This window comes from Vicugna pacos, chromosome 36 (genome assembly GCF_048564905.1).
Source record: "Vicugna pacos chromosome 36, VicPac4, whole genome shotgun sequence".
Classification (NCBI taxonomy): domain Eukaryota; kingdom Metazoa; phylum Chordata; class Mammalia; order Artiodactyla; family Camelidae; genus Vicugna; species Vicugna pacos.
In genome coordinates this window covers 3017731-3031651 of record NC_133022.1, presented here as the reverse complement: position 1 = coordinate 3031651, position 13921 = coordinate 3017731, and the positions used below count along the sequence as shown (strand labels likewise).

The 13921-nt window shown below is 44.8% G+C and overlaps 1 protein-coding gene across 2 annotated transcripts in view; it reads right to left on the bottom strand.

Moving 5' to 3' along the window:
* Positions 1-13921, bottom strand: part of LANCL2 (LanC like glutathione S-transferase 2) — a 54857-nt gene that overhangs the window by 24177 nt on the left and 16759 nt on the right. The window contains exons 1-2 of one of the 2 annotated variants that reach the window (XM_072955560.1): positions 5878-5951; positions 5649-5766 (exon numbers count right to left, since the gene is read on the bottom strand). In XM_072955560.1, the coding sequence (XP_072811661.1) occupies positions 5649-5709 (61 nt within the window). In that variant the 5' untranslated portion in view covers positions 5710-5766; positions 5878-5951. Of the gene's footprint in view, positions 1-5648; positions 5767-5877; positions 5952-13921 lie in introns of those variants that run through there. The other variant, XM_072955559.1, reaches the window with a different exon arrangement.

Genomic DNA, 13921 nt, shown 5'->3' with positions numbered 1-13921 from the left:
TAAGGACAGCTGTGGGCTTTTGTTATGTCGAGGTATATCCTTCTGTATCCAACTTGTTGAGAGCTTTTATGATGAAAGTATGCTGAATTTTATCAAATGCCTTTTCTGCATCTATTGAGACGACCATATGATTTTTAGCCTCCATTCTGTTAACGTCGTGTATTGTATTTACTGGCTTGCGTTTGCTGAGACGCGACATCCTGGCACCCCTGGGGCAAATCCCGCGGATCAGGCATATCCTTTTAGAGAGCTCCTGATGGGGGAGGGCATAGCTCAAGTGGCAGAGTGCATGTTTAGCACGCATGAGGTCCTGGGTTCAATCCCCGGTACTTCTTCTAAGAATAAATAAGTAAACCTAATTACATCTTCTCACCAAAAAGGAAAAAAAAAAAAAAAGACAGAAAAAAAATTTTTTTAAAAAGCTCTTGGACTGTGTTGGCTGGTATTTTGCTAAGGATTCCTGTATCCACGCTCATCAGAGACTGAACATTCTTGTCTTGTTGATCCTAGCAGGCAAGCTCTGAGGGTCTTACCATCAAACGCGATGCAGGTTTTTCGTGGACATTCTTTACCAAGCTGAGGACGCTCCCCTCTCTTCCTAGTTTGCTAAGATTTTTTTTTAATCGTGCACAGGTGTTGAATTTTTTCAAATGCTTTTTCTGCATCTCTATATATGTTTTTTTTCTTATTTAATCCCACTCCACTTTCAAACATCAACCTACCACTTCAAGGGCAGAACGAGCACCTTATAATAACAAAATATCCCCAGTTCCTCCCTCCAATCTCTTGTCACTTGCTGTCATTTTTCTCACACATAACATACACATATAAGCGTGTATATATGCACACACACAGACAAACACAGAAGCAAACAGAGCTGAATACGCTGCCGCTATTATTTTGAACAAATATCATTTTGAACAGTTTTTGATCTGTTAGGTCATTTTAAAATAAAAATAAAAGTTTTTGTTTCACCTTCACTTATGCATTCTCTGAGGTTTCTCCCCCCTTTTTTTTTAACGCACATCCAAGGTTTTAACCTGTATCATTCTCCTTCTCAGAAGAACTTGTTTTACCATTTCTTGCAAGTCCAAGTATAATGGGAACAAATTCCCTTGATTTTTGCTTGAGGAAGTTTTTCTTTCTCCTTCACCTTGAAGGATAATTTCACAGGAGACAAAATCCTAGGCTGTTGGGTTTTTCTTTTAACTCTCTATATTTTAAGTATTTCTCTCCACTCTCGTCTTGCGTGCATGGCGGCTCAAGAAGTCTGGTGTAATTCTGATCCTTGTTCCTCTGTAACTGAAGTTTTTTCCTTTGTGTTCTTCCAAGATTTTTCATCTTTCCTCTTATGATGTTTATGTATTATATGCCTAGGTGCAGTTTTGTTTTTTTCCCTTTATTTTTTCGGTTTGGGCATTTATCCTCTTCGGAATTCTCTGAGCTTCCTGGACCTGCGGTCTGGTGTACATTAACTTGGAAACATTCTCAGTCCTCATGGCTTCCGTCCCTTCTCCTTCTGGTATTCCCATGTCACACGTGTTAAGCCTTCTGTCACTGTCCCACAGTTCTGGATACTCTGTTGCTTTTTTCTTTTTCTTTTTTTTTTTTCCAGTTCTTTCCTTAGCTGGGTGTAGTCTGCTGATGAGCCTGTCAGAGAAATTCTTCATCGGTTACAGTGTATTTGATATTTAGTATTAATGTTCAATTCTTTCTTAGAATTTCCATCGATCTGATTACATTGCCCATGAGTTCTTGCATGTTGTCGCCTTTTTTCATTAAAATCCTTAGCATATTAATCACAGTGTTTAAAAATTCTTGGTCTGATAATTCCAACATTGCTGGCATATCTCAGTCTGGTTCTGATGTTCGTTTAGTCTCTTCAGACTGGACGGATTTTGCCTTTCAGTGTGTCTTGGAACTTTTCATGGAAAGGTGGGCACAATGTACTGCAGCCAACGCTCCCTCAGCAGCGGAGTGGGCAAGGGGAGGGGGGAGTGGCAGCGTTCCACGGCTCTGTGACTGGATCTCTGTGTCCTGCGGGCTCTGTCCCTGCACCACGAACCCCACCTCTCAGGGTCCTCCTCCCCTCAGGCCAGACAGGATGGCCAGAGGGGGCTCGAGGGGGCTATTCCTGCTCCCCCAGGTAGGTTATAAATCTCCAGTAGGTCGGGCTCTGGTAAAGCTTCTCCTGAAGGCTGGCCTTGTTAGGAAGAACAGGATGCTCTGGCGTATTTCAAAATGGTCCCTTTCCCCCTCCTGCCACGAGAAGCACGAGGGGTTTTTTTTCCAGAAGCCACGGTGAGGATGTGGGAGGGCTCCTGAAGTCAACCCCGCAGCAGCGTGGAAGGCGCCCTATGACCGGTCCTCCTGGAGTTTCTTTCTTCACTCTCGCGTTTGCCCACACTGAGCCTCCAGGAACTAACCACTGACCGCTGAAGTTCCATGAAGGTTTCTCCTTCCAGGTCTCCGCTCCACTAAACTGACTTTCTGAATCGCCCCGTCTGCCCTGTGACCCCACTTCTCCGACGGATCTCGGAAGAGCGGCTGGCTTTGCAGTCTGGTCAGCTTTTTGCTTTTTGGATCACAGTCCTAAACTCCTTACCAGTCAGACCAGAACGTGGAAGTCTTTCTACAACCAATCTGCTTTCGTTTTTCTGGGTTTTTTCCCCCCTTTTATGGCACTGCTGTGTTTTCGGAGGTGTCACCTCTTCCTCCATCTCCTTGCAATTTGGTCCTCATTTCTAAAGTGACTTTGTCTTTTCCTCGAATGGCTTAGTTCTGTCAGTCCTTATTTCACACCATCTTACTGTCCTGTCTTCTCTTCAAGTTCGTTTACTTCCGTGTTGTGAACACACAACGTAATTAAATTATAAAATTAATGTTCAAGGTGCTGCAACTTTTCTCCACCTTGTGGTGGTGTGTTTTCTCCTACTGACAAAATTTGATTTTCTTTTCTCTTTCCCCTCATGCTGTGTAAATAATTGTTGATTTTTTCCCTTAAATTTGAAATAGGTGGATTTTTCTGGATCAAACTATTAAGAAAATTCTCTAGAAGAGGAAAGTGGTTAGGAAAGCTTTCATCTCAAAGGCATCCTCTTCTAAGTGATGAATGGTGCAATGAATAAACGGTGACTCGGTGGCCGGAGGTCCTGACTCTCAGGTCCCCTCCTGTTTCAGCAGGGCTCCCATCACCGCCGTCCCCCCCCCCAGCCTGCACCTTCAGCCAGTGCCAGCTTCTGCTCTGTACATTAATCCCCTCTTTCTCAGAACTGTGCTTTTCTAGAAAGTCTAAAATAAAACCTCTGTCCCCCATGTGCCCCCCATTCCTTTTTATCTCTGCTTCTCCCAGCAGTTCTTGCCCACCTCCCACTCAGACACGCCCTCAGAAGCTCCCCGGCAGGGTGTGTCTCACTGCTTCTGGGGTAACTGCTCGCTGATTTGTAAAGTGGGGACAGGCAGTAGATACACAGACAGGAGAGGACAGATTCTGCACCCTGGGTCCTTGGTCCCCCTCCCCTGCTCCAGCGTGGCGGCTTTCCACAGTCACTCTGGAGGCTATCTGTTTGTCCCCCCATCACTTGTGTACGTTCTCTATCTCACAATTTTGCTAAAGGGACACGCTTGCAGTGCTTCATTTATTCTTCTATTGCACAGTTTTAGGAGAAAAAAAATAGGGAGGGAGGAGTCTAGGCAGATCCCTTACTGCTACATGAAACCCAAGGCCCTAAACGTCATTTGAGATCATTCACACCAAATACCTCCATCATGGCTCGATCAGTGACTCCAAACAATGCCAACACATGGGGATTTGTAAGAAATACTGATTTTTGGAATCCACCCCCACAGAGTCCCTGATGTAACCGTCCTGGGGTGGCGGCTGATACACAGTCTTTTTATTATAAAGCTCTCTGGATAATTCTGAAGCCAGCCAATTTGGGACCTAACAATCACGGGGTTAAAACCCCTTTTTCAACAAGAAATTTTTTCTTTAATTGAAGTATAGTCAGTTTACAATGTTGTCTCAATTTCTGGTGTGCAGCACAATGTTTCAGTCACACATGAATACACACACACATATAAAAAGCCTATGGATTTACATGTGAGCTGTCATGAGCAATAATCTCACTGCAGTCTAAACCCTCATTTCTTTTGTTCCTTGAACACCTGTTACAATGTTCTAGCTGTGTGGTAAAACAGTCAGAAGAATGCAAAGATTAGCTAACGCAAGCTAATTTTGAAATCAAACTTTTCGATGTGAAGTGCATTACTGGCTGCTTGTTTAATTATTAACACCAAAATAAAGATAAAAACCGTTCTGTGTCCAAAGGAGTACAAGCAGCAGGTTAAACCGCTCATATACATACAGGACCAGAGAAATCACACAAACACAGCTTGTCACAAAGCTCAAAGACACAAAAGCAAACAAAAAAACTGACCTTATGTGAGAGCTGGCAGATGGCTAGACATGAGCAGAGAAAGGGGGACACAGAACAAATGGCAGGAACTGGGCAGAAAGGAGGGGCGAATACAGGAAACCATACATCATGTGAGCACCAGGGCAGAGAAAAGCTGGAACCTCTGGGCTGATAAACGGTCACACATTTTGGGGTGAAGAGCAGCCTGAAGGCTGACAAAGAAAGGTGGGAAAAGGCAGGAATCTCCAATGTCCCGATGTAACCTTTTGCTCATTCTGCCCTCATTTCAATAAAATTAGCCTGCAGATCAGAAGTCCCCATCATGCACCGATGCCGGGACACTTCCGATCCAGACTAAATAAGGACAAAAATCCCTCTTCCCCTTGGGAAGGTGGAGCTGGGGTGATAATCAGGGAATATGACCCGAAACCCTTCCCTCCCCAATGAACATTCTGCTCATTCATTTTTACATTCTATGTAACCAACTTGCCAAAGAAACTCGGGGCAGCTGCTCACCTGAGTCTGCCCGCTCCCCTCTTGAGAGAGTGTGCCGTCCATCCCTTAAGAAATCCCCACCTGACTTTCTTAACCTCTGTGTCCTGTCTCTGGATTCTTTCTCTGACGGGGCAAGAACCTAGTCACTGGCAACACTTATAGCAAGTTTGCTCTTATTACACATTTTCAAAAACAGTCACATATTAGGTCAAACAATTAAGGTTACAAAAATATGGCATACTAACTTCATATGACATTCAAGCTTCAGACAGAAAAAAAGTTCTTTAGAAATAAAACTACAAAACATCTCGTCAATGAAGACAGTTTAAAACCTCTTTTAAGATATAGGGGGTGAGAAGGGATTTCAAAATGTAAAATAGATAAACAAGATTATCCTGTAGAGCACAGGGAAATATATACAAGATCTTATGGTAGCTCACAGAGAAAAAAAATGTGACAATGAATATATACATGTTCATATATAACTGAAAAATTGTGCTCTACACTGGAATTGGACACAACATTGTAAAATGATTATAAATCAATAAAAAATAAAATAAATATTTTAAATTTAAAATTCAAAAATAAAATAAAATAAAATAAAATAAAATAAAATAAAATAAAATAAAAGGTATAAGACACGGTCATCTTAAAAGGAGAACATTTCCGATCCACGTCTTACACAGCATAATCCGAAAAGCAGACCTGCCAGTCACTGACAGCGCAGGGCCTTACCCGTCCAGCCGGTATAAGCAGAGCAGTCGTGGGGATCAGCCGTCTTCAGTCCTTCTTCCATCTGCTGCAGGAGATCTTTGATTTTGGTCTGGATCCGTTTTGTGAAATGATGAATGATCTGAGAACCGAAAGCAGACAGACATTTCAATCGCACGGGACTAGGAGAATGCTGTAGTAAGTACTTCCACTAACAGTCTAAGTTGTACCAAACAGACAGAAATTACGTTACCTGGCCCGTTTCAATGTTTCATTGATTGGAGGGAGGCGACCTTGGTTGTACAGGGTAAGTCTTAAAATGAGATTAACACCCTGAATGAACTGTTAGTCATCAGTAGAATGACGGAAAATAAGTTGCAGAAACAAAATTAAAAAAAAAAAAGGGGGGGTGGGGAAGAAGTGGATTTGACCACACAAACAGTGTAACTTAAGTTAAAGAACATAAGGATGGTTTAAAAGGTAATGATAAGGGGGAAATATTTGCAAATATAAAATATTATAAATAAAAGAAACCTATCAATCCATCTAAAATTATCAAGTGTCCCATTAAAAAAAAATCAGAGGACAAACATGCAAAAATGTCCAGTCACTTAGCAATTAATGAAATGCAGAAAACCACAAGTACCATGGCCTGCCTATCAGAGAAACAAATTAAACATTAAAAAATGTGGAGTCCCAAGGCGGCTAGGAGCCAAGGAAACAGGCATTTCTGTTCAGTGCCAGGGATGTTTCTCAAGGGAAATTTGCCAACATTCTTAAACACGTAGCTGACGGTGTGTCCAGATCTCTGCCTTTGATGACTTTTGAAAATTCCACCTGCTTCGTCGGTATCTGCCATGCAGTCAGACCTCCAGCTGTGACTGTGACATTGTCTCTCCCTTTAATTCTGCCTTTTTATCCCTTTGCGCTTGCATTCCTGTTATTTGGCATAGGAAAATTCAGGACTGTTACGTTTTCCTGACAGATTTTATCGTAAAGAAATGTCCCCTCTGTGGGACTACAGGGGAAATGTTCTCAGTACTGCATAATTCAGGCTTTCGGGGCAGATTTTATTGAAAATCTGGGATTCTGGACTAAAAGCAACCGTAAGAATTAGGTTACAATTGTATACACAGTGAAAGCTCCAGAGAGGTTTATTTAACCCTGGACGGATGTGTCTACACTGCAAAGTGGGATGAGAGCCTGGACCAGGGATGTATTTCTGAGAATTGAAAGCAAATGGGCCTGTCTTTTTCAGAGAGATTTATTTATTCCAAAGACAGATATTTCCAGTGAAACTCTCAAAAAGGGAGAGAGAGAGAGTTGCCCCTTTCCCCTTTATTAAAAGCAGAGGAAACGTATTTTTCTTCATCCCTTGCCTACAATACAGGGTTTGTGCATGCAGAATATTTGACCTGACTTCCACTGCCCCACAGGTGGGACCTGGGACCCAGGGAACCACTCACTGGTTATTTTCCGTCTGGTAAATAACAAGACATCTCTGATGCAGAAACCTCTGGTGTACATTCAAGAAAAAATTAACAAGTGCAAAGATTAAAGTCCTCCACTGGGGCGACGTCAGCATCAAGGCGCTGCACCGCATCCCCTGCTTCGTCCTCCCGTTTTTAACAGAAAGCAGGCATTACCCATGGACACGGATGCCCGCCTCCGTGTGAGCCGTGGAGCCCAGCACCTCACCCCACGGGACCCACGGCAAGTCTAGCGCCGGGTGATGAGCAGACAGACTTCAGTACCAGCTGTGAAACCTCCAGGACGCTGAACCGGTGCCAGCCCCTCTCAGCTACAGCCTGGGGGTGCAGGCAGCACAGTGACCCAGGCAGTCACCTTCAGATGACAGAGCCTGTGTGGAAGCCCAGATTTCCAGAGAAGGACCAGCACTCCGCTGGAGGGAAGGAACCGGAGTTCGGATGGAGCGTGCTGGTGGAATAGCTTGTCTCCACCAGCACCACCTGGGGTTACAGGCAGGGCGCCCAGCTAAACAGATGGCCCGGGGTTTGTCCTGCAGGGCACAGGGAAGGCCCGGTTTCTAAATCTGCGCGGGACTCTGCTGAAGAGATTCCTTTCTCTCATTTCTGACCATGCACCCAGAGCACTGCAGACGGAGTCCACAGCCGGGGAGGGGGAGCAAATTGGAAGAGCACATGAGACGCCCCGAGGGCATCGAAGGACCGCAGCTCCTGCTGGTGTGTTCTGGGCTCCACCAGGTGCGTGAAAACTCCAGGAGATGTGGCATCACCCCAGGATCACAATAACCCCCCAATAACCAAACCCGAACACGAAAATCTAATATTTACACAATAAAGGATTCAAAACAGCTGTTTTAAGGAAACTGATCTACAAAACAAACACACACACACAAAGATGATTCAATGATATAAAAAAAAGTACACAATCAAAATGAGAAATATAACAAATAAATATAAAATCATTGAGAAAAAAACAAAAATTCTGGAGCTTAAGAATTTAATGAAGTGGAAAATGTAACAGAGAGCATCAAAAAGTAGAGCAGATCAAATAGAAGACAGAATCAGTGAGACGGGGACTTTGAAATAATCCAGTCTCTAGAGAAAAGAAGGAAAAAGAAGGAAAAAGAGTGAAGACGCATACCTGATCAACGAGACGTCTTCAAAAGAACAAAATCCAGTATAATATTGTTTATCTATTCTATAAGATTATACTGTGCAGCACAGGGAAATATACACAAGATCTTATGGTGGCTCACAGAGAAAAAAACGTGACAATGAATATATGTATGTTCGTGTATAACTGAAACATTGTGCTCTACGCTGGAATTTGACACAACATTGTAAAATGATTATGAATCAATAAAAAATGTAAAAAAAAAAAAAAAGAGCAAAATCCGAATCATTAGAGTTCCAGAAGGGAAAGTAAGGAGGAAAGAGGACGGAACACTTATTTAAAGAAATAACACTTGAGAACTTTGCAAACCTGGGAAGAGATTTGGACACAGACTTCGTGAAGCTAATAAACAGATTATCCCATTATCTCAACCCAAATGTCCCCTCTAAGACACGTTATAATAAAATGGTCAGAAATCAAACACAAAAAGAGAAACCTAAAGGCACCAAGAGAAAAGAGGACTATAACCTACAAAGGAACCCAAAGTGGGGTGTCAGTGAATTTCTCAGCAGAAATCTTACAGCTCGGGAGAGAGTGGGATGATATATTCAAAATGATGAGAGAGAAAAAAAAAAAGCCAACCAAAAATACTCCATCTGGTAACGCTATCCTTCAGAAAAGAAAGAGAAATACAGATTAAAAAAAAAATGCTGATGTAATTCATCACCAACAGAACTGCCTAACAAGAAATGCTGAAAGTTCTTAAAGCTGAAATGAAGGAGGCTAACTAGTAACATGAAACATACACACTGATGAAGATAAAGTCAAAAAACTCTGCAATATGGAGTGTGTTAACACTTAACTCTAGTACAAAGGTTGGAACAAGAGAACCAAGAATGACTTGAGCTACTGTAATTTGCTAATGAGTACAGAACACAAAGAGGCAAACTGTGACACAAACACATAAGAGGAAAGAGTGAAAGAGTATATACGTTTTGCATGTGATTGAAGCTAAGCTGTTATCAGAGTAAAATGGACTGTTGCATCTTTAAGATATTTTATGTTAAGTCTCGTGATGACCACAAAGCAAAAAAATCTGAGTGGACTCACAGAAAATGAAGACGAGGAAATCAGAAGTGCACAATGGTGGGAAATCACAAATTCATAAAGGAATGCAGAAAGAGTCAAAAAGGAAAGGAATTAATTGGAAATAGACACATGCACTCAACAGCAGAGCAGCCAAACATACTAAGCAAATAACAACAGAGCTAAAGGGGGAAACAGACAATACACAATTAACACGGGACTTCAGTACCATTCTGTCCACAATGGACAGGTCATCCAGACAGAAAATCAACACGGAAACACTGGGCTTGCATCATCCGTTAGACCAAGTGGTCCCAAGAGACATGCGTAAGCCGTTCCATCCAACAACAGAATACACAGCAGAATTCTGTACACACAGAGCGCTCTGAAGGATGGATCACACGGCAGGGCACAGAAGACGTCTCAGCAAATTTAAAAGGCTGAAATCATACCACGTATCTTTCCTGATACCGGTTTGAAAGTGGAAAATCAACAGGAGGAACGTGGAAAACACACATATACGAGGAATTTAAATAACACACTCCTGAACCACCAACGAGGCAAAGAAGTCACAAGGGAAAGCAAACAACATATTGAATCAAATGATAACAGAACACATACCAAAATTACGGGGTGCTGCAAAAGCAGTTCCAAGAGGGAAGTTTATAGTGATAAACGCCTACAGTGAGGAAAAAAGAAAGATCTTCACTAAATAACCTGGCTTTACACGTCAAAGGACTAGAAAAAGAACAAACCAACCCCAAAGTTAGCAGAAGAAAGGAAATAACAAAGACCACAGAAGTACATGAAACAGAAACCAGAGACACAATAGAAAAGATCAAACTTAAGAGCTGTTTTTTAAAACGATTAAAAACACCTGACAAACCTTTACGTAGATTAAGAAAAAGAGGAAACTCAATAAATAAAAACAGAAGTGAAAAAAGAGACATGACAGTGATCCCACAGAAACACAGCTGACCCTTGAACAGCACAGATGTGAAACGCATGGGTCCACTCATATGCAAACATTTTTCAGTAATAAATACTACAGTGCTGCATGGTCCATGGTTGGTTGAATTCAGGGATGTGGAGGAACCAAGAATACAGAGGACCAACTACACATTATATGTGGATTAACCCCCGAGTTGTTTAAGAGACAACTGTGCAAAGTATTATGAGAGACCATTACGAACAGTTATATACAAGATGGATAACCTAGAAAAAATAAATTCCTAGAAACATACAACTAATCAAGGCCAAATCAGGAAGAAATAGGAAATACGAGCAGGCCAGTAGTGGAGGAGATCGAATCAGTAATCCAAAACCTCCCGAAAAAGAAAATCCGACAAAATGGGTTTCTGAACGCTTTTCCCCTAAGATCAGAACCAAGACAAGGATGCCCACTCTGACCACTCTTGTTCAACATGGTACTAGAAGTCCTGGCTAGAATACAATCAGGCAAAATAAAGAAATTCAAGGTATCTGACTCAGAAAGGAAGCAGTGAAACATTCTAGATCTATAGACATGTTTTTTTTTTTCTTTTATCAATTTCTGCACCCAGTCCCCAGAGCCAGCTGAGATCTGCCAGGGTCAAAGACATGCCCCTCGAGCTCACGCGAGCCCTCAACCCACTGTGTTCTCCCAGCCCAGGGAGATGGGGAGTGGCCATCCACACCGCCACCCTCCCAGGCAGCAGACACATCTCAGGCCACCCTGTCCACCACCCAGCTCACTGCACCTTTGCTCAAACTCAGCGCCCCTAAAACCAAAGACCCATTATCTCGGGGCCTGTGTCACCTTCCAGCCCTCACTCAGCTGCCACCTCTCAGACATATCCTACCCACCCTTCCTCTTTCCCAGGGCGTCCTGCCCCGTCTCGTGGTAAGACCTCCGAGGCCATTTCAGCCATCACCAGAAGCCAGGGGCACAGCACAGGCCCAGCAGGGAAAGGACCCCAGGTGCTGGATGGACAGATGCCCTGTCCTTGGCCCTTGGTACCCAGTGAATTCCCACCCAGTGTCCACACAGTGTCTCTGCCACCTGTCCCTGCCTTTTATTCCCTATCGGGCAAATTCAAGGCCATATTAGTTCCTGCCGGCCTCTTACCAATGCCTTTTACCTCACTGGCTTCCCTGCCTGATTCAAATCAACATTCTCATGTGAGGCTTCTCCATGCTTTTAGGATGCGGGGTAAAGAGACTACCATTTAAGGTCACCAACAATAATCATTTTTCAACCTTATTTTCCACTAAGGCTTCCCGTCAACCCTGAGGTCCAGGAAGTGGATCTGCCAGCTCCATCCCTTCCTGACACTCCAGTGCAGGGAGCACCCCTTGTGAGCAGCTCAGCCCAGCACAACAAACCTTCTTCACAGTATCTGTGAACCCAAGATCAAGAGAACCATCTCTTCTCAGAACAGTGTGCATGGAGGGCACAGATCAGATGCCCCACCTTTCTCACATCATGGCATGTAACAAAAATTGTATTTGCACAACACACTACAGTTAAAATGAGGGCTCCTCAGAGCCCGAGGCGCTGGCCTGGAGCTGGGGCCACCTGGTCACAAGGAGCTCTCTCCATCGCTGCCACCCACCCATCTCGGCCAGCCGGCTCAGAAGCTCTGCCGGGAGAACCACACAGCCAGCACCTCCGGCTCCGGGCAATCCCCTGTGTGGTGACGAGGAGCCTGGGCCACATTTCACACCACGTGGCACCTACTGAGTAGTTCAAGCTCTGAAACGTCAACGGGAGGTAAACAACAGGCACATACTGTAGAGCGCAAGGAGCTATGTTCAAGATCTTATAGTAACGTACGGGGAAAAAGAATTTGAAAATGGATCGCCTGTGCGTGCATGGATGACTGAGGCATCGCGCTGTGCGCCAGAGATTGACACGACATTGCAAACTGCCTGGACTTCAATAAAAATGTGTTTTTTTAAAAGCATGTGCTCAGATTTTTCTTTTAATGTTAATGGGGTAACTTTTTAAAATACCTTTTTAAAAAAAAGCCAACACTGGTCCAACAGACTCAGGAGACTGGTTAAACTGATCAAAGTGGCCCTAGTTTTTCTGAGCAGTTGAAGTCTCCTTGTCCCTCTGCAGTACACCACGGCCACAAAGTGGACTCGCTCCCACCACCTTCAACGTCACCTACAGGCCAGGGCCTGACTCTCAGCTGCTCCCCCAAAGCGGAGCGCCTTCCCCAGGTGGTGGCCTGTCCGCTTCGGCTGCCTTTTGTGGCAAGGTCCCCTGACCTTACCTCTGCAAAGCAGGAGGAAGCCCTGGGACCTCCCTGACGGGGTGAGTGGGGGCCTAGTGGCACCAGCCGGAGGAAAGGCCTGCCGTCCACTCCTGAGCCCAGATCCCAGCTCACCAGTGGGCCTCCCAGACCCCCGTCCCCACGCCCAAGCCCCAGGACGGTCTCTTCCAAACACACGCTCGATTCCTCTAAAAGGTGTAAATAATTAATAATAATAATAATAATAATAATAAATGAAAAAATAAACCTATATACCTTCCCCTCCAAACAAAACGAAGAACTGGCTGGCAGACTGAGCTTGCCCAAAATACGCAAGAAAACTAAAAATCTGTTGCCACTACTACAAAATGCCACCATATGGAAACTCAAGAGAACACACTGGCCTGAAACCTGCTCACCTGCAAGGTTACCGCGAGCAGTTGCCTCTTAGGTGAGAAAGTGCTGTGTCAATTTTAACAGCCACCGGCTCAAGGCTAACCCGCACTGAGCAACTGGGATGGGAGGAAATGTTACACTGGGATTCTATGCAGACTCGAGGCCACAGGGCTTTTTCACGTCCTTACGTCCCTCCTAGGATGACCTGACTGCCTTTTTCAGGTGAGATCTCCTTACAATGGGCCCTGAAGACCTCCAGATTGTTAGGCTGCAGTCTCCTTCCTCGATCTGAGTGGCTCACTGTGCCTGGTAACTGAGACGTAAGACCCCAGGGGGGTCATCACATAGTTGTCAAGGATTTTGTCTCAGAGGCGAATGGAGGGGGAGCAAGAGCTAGGGGACCCCAGATCACTTTCAAACATTCCCACTTGTCCTCACGGCCACCCCATGACGTGGATGGGACAGTGGATGGGACAGCTGAAGCCAGGTGGCCAGGAAACCCACCCAAAGCTGAAGAGCTGGAAGCTGCAGTCGGTGACAAAGCCAGGCCTGTCCAAGTCCCAAGCTGGGTAGAGAGCTGTTGAGTGCAGGTGCGGAAGACGGACGGGACTTGGGCCCAGGCCTTCTCATCTGTCACCGCAAGCACCATCCAGCAATCCACTTCCCATCCCTGGCCGGAGTCTACGCAGGGAGAAAACCAGAGGAACAGGGGACCCTCTTGGTGCTCAAAGGCAGGACCCCGTGAGAGAGCTGCCTGGCAAACATCTTCCCATGTTACAGATGGAGGGCCGGGCTCTCCCTGGAAGTCAGAACGTGGGGCCCAGCAAGCCCCAGGTCAGGAAGGGGGGCAGCAGCGCCTCTGCCCTGGTGAGGCCACCGACGCAGCCATTCACCAGGGAGGTGCCGAGGCTGGTGGCAAAAGCATGCACAGTCTGACAGCAGAAAGGCCAGGGCCCGATCCCAGCTGCAGAAAAA